The 12,046-nt window shown below is 37.9% G+C and overlaps 1 protein-coding gene across 1 annotated transcript in view; it reads left to right on the top strand.

Moving 5' to 3' along the window:
* EPHA3 (EPH receptor A3) overlaps positions 1-12,046 on the top strand; it is a 773,721-nt gene that overhangs the window by 708,668 nt on the left and 53,007 nt on the right. The window contains exons 12-14 of the mRNA XM_039481726.1: positions 2,658-2,760; positions 3,231-3,298; positions 7,109-7,234. Coding sequence (XP_039337660.1) covers positions 2,658-2,760; positions 3,231-3,298; positions 7,109-7,234 — 297 coding nt within the window. The remainder of the gene's footprint in view (positions 1-2,657; positions 2,761-3,230; positions 3,299-7,108; positions 7,235-12,046) is intronic.

The raw sequence follows: 12,046 nt of genomic DNA, 5'->3' as shown, positions 1-12,046 counted from the left end.
ACGTGAGTAATACCAGTTTACTTTTGCACGCATAAATAGTTTGCAGTGAGTCACAATGAGACTCTTTACATGAGCAAAATTACCTATGCGGGCAGTTAGAATGCTCTCTTTCAGTACAGCACTCTTCCACGTTTGAAAATTGAACTGCCAATACCCCTTCATTTTTGCTTGGAAAAACAGTTTGAGTCGCACAACTAGAGATCAGGGGGGGGGGACAACTCATAAATGGGCTTTACTTGAATGTGAAACTTTTTGCCAAATGATTTTCTTTCTTTTTTTTTTTAAATTGTTCCTTATTTTTTTTACAGTAACTTTAGAAGAAAAGTTTAGCTTGGTTTTCTTCAGCCCAGTTGTCAGTTTTTATTTACCATTTGTCATCTGTTATTTGGCCCTTTCAGGCAATATGGCCCATTTTCCACTGATCATTTTCTGGGATATTTTGCCTTGTGAGTTTTGACTAGTCATCTAACAGGGTGGATTTTTAAAAAAAATGACAGATTTCAAAAAGTTAACCAAAAAAAAAGCGTATTTAAAAAAAATCCAGCTGAAAAATTTGCAAGATAAAATTTCAGTCTGTGAATGGAATGAAAATGCTTTCAGAATGGTCACCCTTCCTGCAGAGTGCAGAGTACCTATTCCAGGCCAATGCACCATATACATGGGAGCAAAGTAGTGCACAGACCTTATACTGGTCCTGTGCACAGGGGCAATTTACACCCTCTGAGCATAAAACAAACATCCAGAGTAAGACGTTCCAAGAGAAATTAATTATTTTTTTCAATAATGTAATAACATAATCCAATTTAATTAATTAACTCTTCTCTTGTGGGGTTTTATCCGGCGCACTTTTACTCCCATAAGTGTCCTGACTGAAGTCATTGGCACAGTTAATGTAAGGACTACTGAAATAAGTAAACATTTGCAAGTATGTGTCCTTTATTTGTAGTTGGGGCACTAGAGAAGTTAAGCATGTGCTTGAGTGCTCTGTTAAACCAGGGCTTCTATTCTCTCTGTGTTTTATAGTGACTTTCAAAAGTCATTTGTTAGAGGTACCCATCCAAATGTTAGTGCTATCACCACCTTTGTTCACCCTTGATATGAAAGCTGACATTGTCTCTACTAGGAGCTGCAGGTGCCCGGTATCTCTAAAAGTTAGATAATTTATTTTGGTGCCTAAATATGGATGTAGGTATCTAAGCTTTGGCATCCAGGTTTGAACATTTGGGCCAGAGACTTCCCCACTGCAGTATACATGAAATTTTTGGGGGGAAATTTCAACTGTCTAAATATATTCCTATCCAGTGTTCAGCCATGATTAATTTGCCATACCTGTGAATTTGGAGGTGTGTGTTGCGGGGGAGAGGAGATTCCAAAGGTATAACGTAACTCAAGATTATACCACAGATACTGTAGTGGTAAATTTTACTTATGGACTTGTAATAAGGATTGAGAGTCTGAAGTTTAAGAAACATTCTGTTCAGAGACTACAATGTCATAAAAATAAACACAGACTTTTAGCAAGAAGCCAAATGGTCTTGCACTTGACATGTTTCAATGTTTGAGGTATGTGAGCTGTTTTTTCACCCAGCTCTTATTCTGGGAAATAACTGAGCTCCTTGTTTTAAAATCACTTAGTTTCAAATGGTTATTGTGGTGATCTTCAGCTTTTAGAATAACTGACAAACAAGGAGTACCAAGAAAAAGTTATTAATGGTAGCAATGATAAGGGGGAAAAGATCACTTCTGTTCATTTCAGGTTGTTTTTACCATGATTAAAATATGTACACATTGAAGATGCCACTGTAAGATAAATAGAAAGAAGAAGACCAATACTTTTGGAGAAGAGGTGACAAGCCACAACTATAAATATATATCACCGTAATAGCTGTACATTTTATATGGGCAGATATGAAATTTCCCACAATTTGATCACAATTGCTAGGCTACCAAGGCCACACAAGCCCTGTTGTATGTCTCTAATCTGTGGAACATGAGGTAGGTCATGTCCATAATGCATAGAGACTTCTTTCAATGTAGAAACTGAGCCATCACTAAGGAGTTCTTCCCCACTGAACCTCATAGTGAGTTGCTTCATTTATAGATTCTTACCATCTTAGATCTCCTTCTCTTCATTTCCCTCTGCTCAACAGCCCACAAACTTGTTGCCCCAATTCTGAAGAGGCATTTTTCCCCATCCAGTTCCTTCCCAAATGTAAAATTAGGATAATAGTCCCTTGCCTAACAAGGACATCATGGGGCTTAGCTCACTAAAGCCCTTTGAGATCCTCAGCTACAGTATCTTATAGAAGTGTAAATAGTAATGATAGGTATTGAGTTGCTTGGACTTCTTCCCTAAAAAGTCATCCTTCCTCAGGAATGACAATAATAGATATTAGCAGCAGCATCCATAACAATAACAACAATATTTTTATCATCAAAAACCTTTGCAAACTTGCAAAGGCAATGAGGGGAAACTTTCCCTTTCTCTCCATATGTTTGTATATGATGAAGAATTACTTAAGAATAGGGCAGGAAGATGTTTTCAAAGTTCAGAACAAAGCAGTGGTTACCTAATTTGTTAGCTGCCCTGGGTTTGTGTGCTGTGATGTGTTTAATGCCATTTTTTCAATTTATTTACATTTTTTTTAACTTTCCAGCATTCTCCATCTCCAGCGAAAATAGCCAGGTTGTAATGATTGCCATTTCAGCTGCAGTAGCAATTATTCTCCTCACAGTCGTGGTGTATGTCCTGATTGGGAGGTTAGTTCATCATCTGTCTTACATATTTACACCTACTTCCATTTTCCATCATCTGCCACGGTGACTTGATGAGCACAGTCAATCAAATGCTGTCAGGCAGTAAAATAGTTGGACTTCACCTTCCTGTCGTGTGCAGCCTACCAGCTCAGAGCACTGTTGCACTGTAATGAGCCTGCTAACAATAGCAGCACCAATCATATAGTAGTTGTTAAAAAATGCTACAAACACATTCTTAGGTAATTGTAGAACTAAACTGTAGGGGTCAAAAATCACCAAATCCTCTCATTAGTCAATTGCCTTGAATTCCCTGAGAACATAGCTTTCCTCTGTAGGGTACAGAGAATGTAAATATCATTAAACTTTCAAACAGGCATTTAATTGTTTAGGGAAAACATTTTATTCCGTTTCCATATGCAATTTGCATAAAAACTTTTATATGTTTCTTCATATTTTTTCTCTGTTGCTTGTAGATTCTGTGGCTATAACAAATCTAAGCATGGTGCTGATGAGAAGAGGCTGCATTTTGGTAATGGACATTGTAAGTTACTGAAGACTTATAATTTCCTGTTTTACAAAGTGAATCCCTAAGACAACTGATGTTTTTCATATTAAATAAAAAGGAAACTAATAAATTGAAATGCAATTGGGAGAAAATATTTTTTTTTCTTTTGTGGAGAAGAGTTCTCCCCACTAATTAATCTTTGTTTTAACCTCTTTCCTCCAGGGTCAGATTAGTAATGAACAAAAAAGTGTTGGCTGTTCTCAAATGATACATGTGATTAGTAATACTACATCAATTAAGCTGTGCATTACTGAAATGTGAAGCACAGCTTCAACTGCTTTATTATTAACCATTGGTGACATCTAAATAACATTTTCCTACGCAAAAAGCAAAAACAGTGAATTCTATCTTGAGCAACAAAAACAGTTTACTTGACAAAGTTGGTCTGCTAATAAACTTCGATTTGAATTAGGTTGAATTTATTGAAAGAGATTTTGGAGCAGTTTCTGAAGATGGGAATGCCTGCTAAGTGTGGTGTCATTTACAGATTTCACTGTGCTTAATGAACGTGTTCTGTGTAATGTCTTAATGCACAGAAGGCAGCTGACAAGAGTGAAGCATTTAGCTGTGCGCTCTCAGGGCTTGATCCAAAGTCTATTGAAGAGAATGGGAGTCTTTCCATTGATCTCAATAGTCTTTAGATCATGGCCTTATTTTACAATCACAAAATAGTGATTTATAAAGATACAAGATCTTGTCTGGGCTAAGGACTCTTTTTGGACACCCTTGTAACATCTTAAAGCTAATTACTCACGTTATTTTTGTGTTTATGATTCTCGCAGAAAAGAACATGGTTTTTGAAGCTGCCATTCATAAACAGTTTCAGTTTCTCATGCACTTAGTCCATTCTGAGAATAAGTGCATAGTCTGCTTTTAAACAGCTTCATCTACAAATGATGGCCGCAACACAGCACTGTAAAAAAATATGGCATCTTGTATTTATATTGTGTAGAAAATTGCAATTTAAGGTTATTTTATTTTATGGCTAAATGGCTTTCCTCTTTATGTACACTTTTGCACATAGCAGTGACATTACCATCTCCTAAGACAGTGGTTTGGTGTAGTAGGTAGTAGTATCCGAAGTAAAAATTAAATGACCTTTTCCCACAATAGTATTCTCTTGCACTAGCTGGAAATTAGAACTGCTTCCTAATTACAGTCACAATGGGGCCTTTGATGCTTGGTAGTTCATATTATACTTTTTGTCTGGAGCCATCTCTTCTCCAATAACCGCGCACACACGCACTCTCTCTCTCTCTCTCTCTCTCTTTCTGTCTCTGCCTCCTGCCCCATTTCATGGAACACACAGGCTGTGATATCAGATTGTTTAGTGCAGCACGTTGACAGCTAACAAACTAGGCTAAAACAATCTGTATAGTTGTGTGTGTCCCATAACATTAATGCTTCATCACTCAAATTTAATTAGGTTATAAAATAAAAGCCACCATTAACTAAAAGTGTCATGGACAAATAACAGGTCAGGGTTTGCTCTCACCCCACCTCCCTCCAATGGAATGTCACAATCACTATTCTTAAACTTGTCAGTGCACTTAAATTCCTGTGGATTATACTGCTTTAAATTTGGCTTTGTCTATCTATGTACTGTTTTCTGAGTAGTGTCATGCTGATCCTGAGGATATGGTGAGAATCCAATAGGTCACGTATTCTGAGCTTTGATAAATTTACTGAGAAATATCCTAAAAGGACTAACTGATTACACACACACATTATAGCTGTCAGGATTTTTTTGTGTGCGCGCATTTGACTGTCGAAACTTTATTTTTTTTCTGCTATTTTACAGTCTTATTCAAAGAAACAAAAATTCTCTTGTATTAACTGCAAGAGGATAAAATAACTTCCATGGCTGTCATAAACTTTCTGCATCTTAAATACAGCAGCTGGTCTATTTCAGTCAGTTAATTCTGAATTACTTAAAAAAAAGCTCCAGCCATGAACTATTCCCTGCAGCCTTATTACAAATCCTATAATAGTACCTCAAAGGACAAGAAATGTTTCACCTATTCAGATCCTCTCCCCTTGCCCTCTTTAGCTAGGCCCTTTCTACGTTTTGCTACCCTTTGGGCAGTTCATGCTGATAAAATGGAAATGTGAATTATTATGTTTGCACAGAATGAGCTGTAAAGTAGCACAGCTTAACACATGTGCATGTGTTTATTATCTGTTTTTCATGACAGAACCCAGTTACTATACGGGCTGCCCTTAATTATTGGTGTGAAGGGATTATTCTCCTTGCAGTCACCATCGCCTGATCTTGGGAACCTCTGGGGTCAGCATTAAAAATCAGCAGCCAAACCCCCCACCATGCAGAAGCTTTTAATTGTTATTTTTATTGGGCGGTATGTGGGAGCCTCTAACATACATTGAACCTGGACGGAAAGGCGCATTTACAAGATTTTTTTACCAACAGCAATATACGGCCAATTACTTTTTGTTTTACTTGTGAATGATTCTTTAATCATCTGACCCTATAGGGAAACACATTCAGCATTTAATAGTATATACACACACAGCCCTTCTGTTCAGAGTATGACTCTTAGTTTGCATTGTTTTAGAGGCAATTAGCACGGGAACTAATTTTTGTAATTTCTCTGTCAGTTCTGAGGCCAATAAATCTTCTTAAAATTGATGTTTCATAAGCTTTGCAAGAAGACATTTGTAATGGTTTGTTAAAATAATGCCACATTCTACCTGATGTTGGAAAGGTCTCTTTCCCTCCCCGACTCCTCCCTCTCTCTCTCTCTCTCTCTCTCTCTCTCTCTCCATAACCACTGCAAAGCATATTTTAAATGGAGCACAGGTCTGACACAATCTGTAAGGTCATACTTGGAAAGGATACTCCTGAGTGTGTAGGTTATTTTTCTTGTTGTTAAAGAACCATCTTACTTAAATTGTACAACTGGCCCTGTATTCATTTATCAGACCCAAGCAGGAGCAGCCCATGACTAAGTGGCAGGGGAAGTGGAATAAGGCTGGGGCTTGCCTCTAGTATCATTGCCAGAGGCATGGGGGGAATCTGGAATGTATTTCCCCTTTCTCCCACCCGGCTGCTGGAAGGAATAATGAGGTCAACTTGTGACTTGCCCCTAAAAGCCATACAGTCCCAGGCATTCATTTGATTCTACTGCTTGCCCTGGATGAACAGATAACCACAGACCAGAAAACTGCGGAAGGCAATGATATGATGATGTTGGTGTCAGCATTATTTGTCACTAAAGCTAAATAATAACAACAATCTGCCACTATCCTTATATAGTGCTAATGATTTCCAGCATTTTTAACTTCTGTTCAGACATTGCATCTTTTCTAATGCATCCAGTTGGAAGTCTGAGTATATTCAGAGCAAAAATGTTTGAAGTTAGCGTTCTGTGGAATCTTTTTAAAGAACTTTTCATGTTACACTGCAGTATTACCATATGCATTTGAGGCCTTGCCTCTGTGTGCTACCCCCAAAAACGTAAGTGTAAAGAAGCGTCTCAACAGAGAGAGAACTTGATGATATTGAGCTTTAATATTCAAAAAGCCACTAAGCTTATCAAGTACAGGTGAGTTTCAAGTTTCAAGTTCATGTCCATGTTATTAATACCTGAAATCTCAGAAACCTTCAAAAGAAGCTCATTTCACATGTTCAGTCTGAGGAAGTAATGGGCCCTTTTATTGCTATAGTGATTTGCCGGGTTCATATATTGCAGTTTATTCTCACATTTGGTTTCCTAGGTATGAGTAATTAACAACAAGTAATGTTTTTTCTCTCTCTTCTTTTAACAGTAAAACTCCCAGGTCTCAGAACTTATGTAGATCCACATACGTACGAGGACCCCAATCAGGCTGTCCATGAATTTGCCAAGGAACTGGACTCTACCAGTATATCAATTGATAAAGTTGTCGGAGCAGGTAACAGCCATAATTAATGTCAAATTAAAAGACATGAGGTGATTTCTGCACTATATTACTCTAAATTACTCTAAATCTTTATGCCCATTTACATTAATGGATTACACATGGACACATTCAGACAGGTATTGGCAAAGTGTAACTGTAGCATTCTCTTTTCATAGCAAGAAGCGAACAGTTATTGAGATGAAGTTGAACAGGTTAACAAGCTGACTTTAGTGCATGCGAAAGGTTCTGGATTGCCAGTTCTGGACACACACATCTGAGATTTTTCTCAGACAACAACATGATCCTTTTCCCAAAACTGCCACTCCACCCTCTTTTGGAGAAAGCACCATAAAGAATGAAAGGCTAGTTCATGGGACTGAATGGGCATGGACTGAGTCTCTCTTTAGAATCTGTCAGCATGGGAAACAGTGCTAACTGTGAAGATGTGCTTTGTTATATGGACACATGACTATTAGGACTGGACTGATACCTCAAACTTATTTCATACAGGTCACCAAACATTCATCACACTGCTTTGACCTTTGATCACTGGCTTGATTTTGTCACTGGTTTGGATTTGAATTAGTGATTTAGGAGTGAAGGGTTCTCTATCCCATAACCGATTGTCTGAGCCATATAGCTGCCCTTGAATTCTGGTTTTAATAAAAACAAACAGTAAAAAATGGGTGGGTTTCAGAGTAAAAGTAAAAAATTACTGAATATCTCACTGAATTACATTGTCGCTATTGCAATGTAGCATGTAACTCATTGTATGGTGGACACTCACTCCTTCATGTACAGTGACAGAATGTGGTTTGTCAAACAGAAAATTAGCATCTTCGCTTTCCCCCTAAATGAAATGATTTGTGTGAGAATCAGAATCCATTTTTAATCCGGTGAAAATTGCCAGATATTGTCTGATGATTGATTTTATTGCTTCCTTCTCACTTTTTCCCCTACTATTTTACGGTTCAAATTTTGAGGAGATTTGAGAAAGAACAGACTTCTGTTGTATGATGAAAGCTTTGGTAGGATTTTCTTTTTTTAAGAAAAAAGCCAAGCAAGTGCATTCAGTGCACCTCACCACTGGCCCCTCTTAAAGGAATGTTGTGCCATTTTTTTTTATTATTATTTTATTTTATTTTTTTTTTACTGCTGCCAGGGTGAGTGTGAAAAAGTCAGATTATTTTCCACAATGGTGAAATTTGTGTTCCCTGGTAGTTTTAATTTTGTCCCACAAGAGTGCACTGTTCTCCATCATCTTCAATAAAGTCAGTGTTACAGTGTGCACACTACACACAGATGTGGTAGACGTAACATGGGGTAGGGGACAGAAAGAGAGAGAGAGATTAAAAAAATCCAAATTCAGGAGCAAATTTTGTTTCTGTGAAGCTGCCCACAGTCGTCCCAGATAACCTTAAGGTTCCTAGTGAACATGTTAGTCTCCATGCACCATAGAAATCTTAAAAACAGAAGATTTGCAATTATATACCATATATATAGCTCATTTTATTATGGTGCATATGATATTATATGAAATTGAGGGGGGACAGACTTGATTCAGAGAAGCCTGAAAATAAATGTATTGCAAAGGGGAAGAAAGAGAGACTATAAGAAAAAAAGAAATTCCTTTTCTCATTCCACCCCAGTAGAAATGGCAATACATTTGGCCCTGAAAACCTGCAAATCCCTTGAGATCTACAGTGATCTCAGAGGAGCTGACAGATGGATGAGCTCTGTGGGGATCTTGTGCCCCAGTGCTGCCTCTAGTATTCCTGGTCCCATACCAGCCTCATGGCAGCATGTCTCTACTAGAACCCCAATCCCATGAAATACCCTGGAGGGTCTTCTATTGAGTTTGTACTCCCTCCAGCCACATCCCTACTCTCTTCTCTGTCCCCATATGTGGAGGGGAGCATTCTGGCTTTATTTTAAATGCTATTTGAGCTGATGTCTTGGTGTTTCCCTGCCTGTCATCACCTTCTTTACAAATGTGGGTAAGAACAGAGGAGTGAAGTGATAAAGGCATTGCATTCAGAAGCAGCAGAACTGAGAGGTAATCTTGACGTTTTGGTGCAGTTCCTTAAATTGTTCTACAGGGCTTTAGCCATGGGACTTTAATGGGAGAAGTAGGGAAAGGCCCTCCTTAACCATGTTACTTTGAAAATATATCCCTATACAACAAGAAAATATCTCTAATGGCACCTCCAACAATATATAAGGGATATGAGTTAGAGGCTGAGCATCAGAAAATTCAAGTTAGGCCACCCTTGTTTCAAGTTTTCACCAGATTCATTCCTTTATTTAAAGCAGTTCACTTTTTTTTAAGGCCCCAATGCAGCAAAGCATGTGGTTAAGTGCCGTTGGTTTAAAAGGGGAGGTATGCACATCTAACATTTATGGATTATCCGCTCCCTTCTCAGTACAGTTTGCAATATATGTCTCTGAGATTAGTGAGGTTCACAAAGTTTATGAAATTTTCAGCCTTGCTGCCTCCCCAATCTGTGCTGGAGCTGGGATGTCACTGGGAGTTTTGATTTAAAAGACACCAGAAGAAAGGCAGTAATCAATTTCACAGGCTCATCTACTATTCTTCCCCTGGGTCTAAATTCACAACAAAATGCTGATGCAGTGAACAACCAGTTTAACAGAAACATTTGGTATTCCCTGGGTTGATTTAAATCATGTACTGTCCTTCAATAATATCTATTTGCATTCTACTGACAAAGAGACATACCAAACTGAAAGGCAAAGTAATGCAGACTCCATGAATGTGGCCTAAGAAGGGAATAATACTGAAGCATTTCAGGGAAAACCACTTGTATTCTTTCTTAAAACCTACCTCACATATCTGCTTTCTCATTAGTATGCACATCCCCCTTGCCTTCTAAACTGAGATAGTGACCGCTCTTATTTTCAGCTGGAATCCAGTCCATTTCTCTCAGATGGGTACCACTAAGTGGATACAGAACAATGGTTCATAGGAGAAAGGTGTGGTATAATTGTTTTAGATGGCTAGTCAGTATGGGTGTTGGTTAGCTGGTCTCTCACAGTGGCCATCCTGTACTGTACGCTAAGAGAGTAAAGGTTGATCCAGTTGGAACACCCCAGGAGCCTTGTTACACTCTATTCAAGGATTAACTTGTTTTTCTTGGCAGCTCAGAAAGCATAACAGTGTTTACATGAAAGCCAAAAAAAATTGTTTTATGTAGGTAAATTCATTATTCACAGATGAAGCAGTCAATTGAGTGGGGTCTACTGTCTTACTGATATGTGATTTGATTTTCAGAGGTGTTGAGTGCCTTGTAGCGCCTATTAGCTTCAATGAGATTTGTGAGTGCTCAGTATTTCTGAAAATCAGGTCAATAGGATTTTCAAACTGGGTCTGAAATAAGAATATTGTGCTTTTATAAATCATCTTAATTCATCTTATGTTCAAATTGCACAGTTGGTGCTAAATGGTACAGAGAGATGTAGGACATCAAGTATAACCTTTCCCTTCACAAAAAATCAAACAAACATCAAATAAACAGCTCACTCGTGACTCTGGTCAGAGATGAAGGATGGAATGCCTGAATGCCCAGCTTCTGAAACCATAAATACAAGCCCCATTGGCAGTGACCAAACAGTAGTTGTAAGAGACTAGCTTGTTATAGCTTTGCAGACCATTAAAGCATAAAGAAAAGCAAATACAAAGCTGGGACATCACAAGATTTATTGTAAGTTTTTTTTTCTTCTTGTTTTAAAGCCATGCTTTGGTCTTCCTCTCACAAGGTGTTCTAACACTATTGAGCTGAGGGTAATAGCTGAACTGACGTGCTGTTTGCTCTTAATAAAGCATATTGGCAGTTTTAGCTTGCAGAGCTTGGGGAGGGAGGTTAATCAGGAAGTTTTGTGGTTTGTGTAAGTTCTGGAACAGAATTTAGCACTCCACAGAACTCAGAAATGATTCAAAACAATATTTTCTTAACCTGTGGGTGGCTTTGCAATAGGTAGGTAGAGATAACTTAGAAAATGTGGGTATAATATAATGTATATTATTATAATAGTGTACACCATTGTATGTTGAGATATTTCCACACACTATTTCATTCCACCTTAATTTACTTTAATTTTTATGCCATTAATGGTATAACAGGTTCCTAGCTAGAGGACTGGATAGTATAGAGATTGGTAATGTGATATGGAGTCTTTTGCTTCTGGGTTGTTGGTTCAAATTCAATCCAGAATAGTGCTGATGATAAATTGTTGCCATATGATAACTGTGGGATGGCCTATGTCATTTAAATTGATCATCTTGTTAATTTACAAGGAGACAGTCCTATATGTTAATAAAAAAAAACCAAGTCTCATTTGGCACCATTGTTCACAATCTCAGAAGACAAGGCAAGGATTTAGTGCATGTGGAGAATGAGGATAGCTCCAAGATAGGGTGGAGGCACACGCATGGGTAGATGTGGAGGAACTAGCACTGTCAATCCAGCAAGCATGCTTCTCTGAGCACTAAATCCACTAAAACCAATGCACAAGATAAAGGGTGGACTTCCAAATATTGTATTCCCACACTTTCCAGTCATTTTAGTATCCAGAAACACTGCTTATCAATTCCTTGATGTTAGAGTAAATCATTGTGTTGTAAAGTGCTTTTGTTGTCCATAGGCTTAGATAATCCTACTTCACATTAGATTGTTACATTGTAACTAGTAAGAAGTTAATGTATGAACAGATAATTGCTCTTAACATGCTATATCATTCACATTCATGAACAAAATTCCTGATTGGCCTGTAAATGAACTTGTCCAGATTCAAATCTGTAGCTTTTGT

Source organism: Mauremys reevesii, linkage group 1 (assembly GCF_016161935.1).
Source record: "Mauremys reevesii isolate NIE-2019 linkage group 1, ASM1616193v1, whole genome shotgun sequence".
NCBI lineage: Eukaryota > Metazoa > Chordata > Testudines > Geoemydidae > Mauremys > Mauremys reevesii.
The sequence above is the reverse complement of the archived record's forward strand: the minus strand, read 5'-3'. Positions and strand labels throughout refer to the sequence as shown.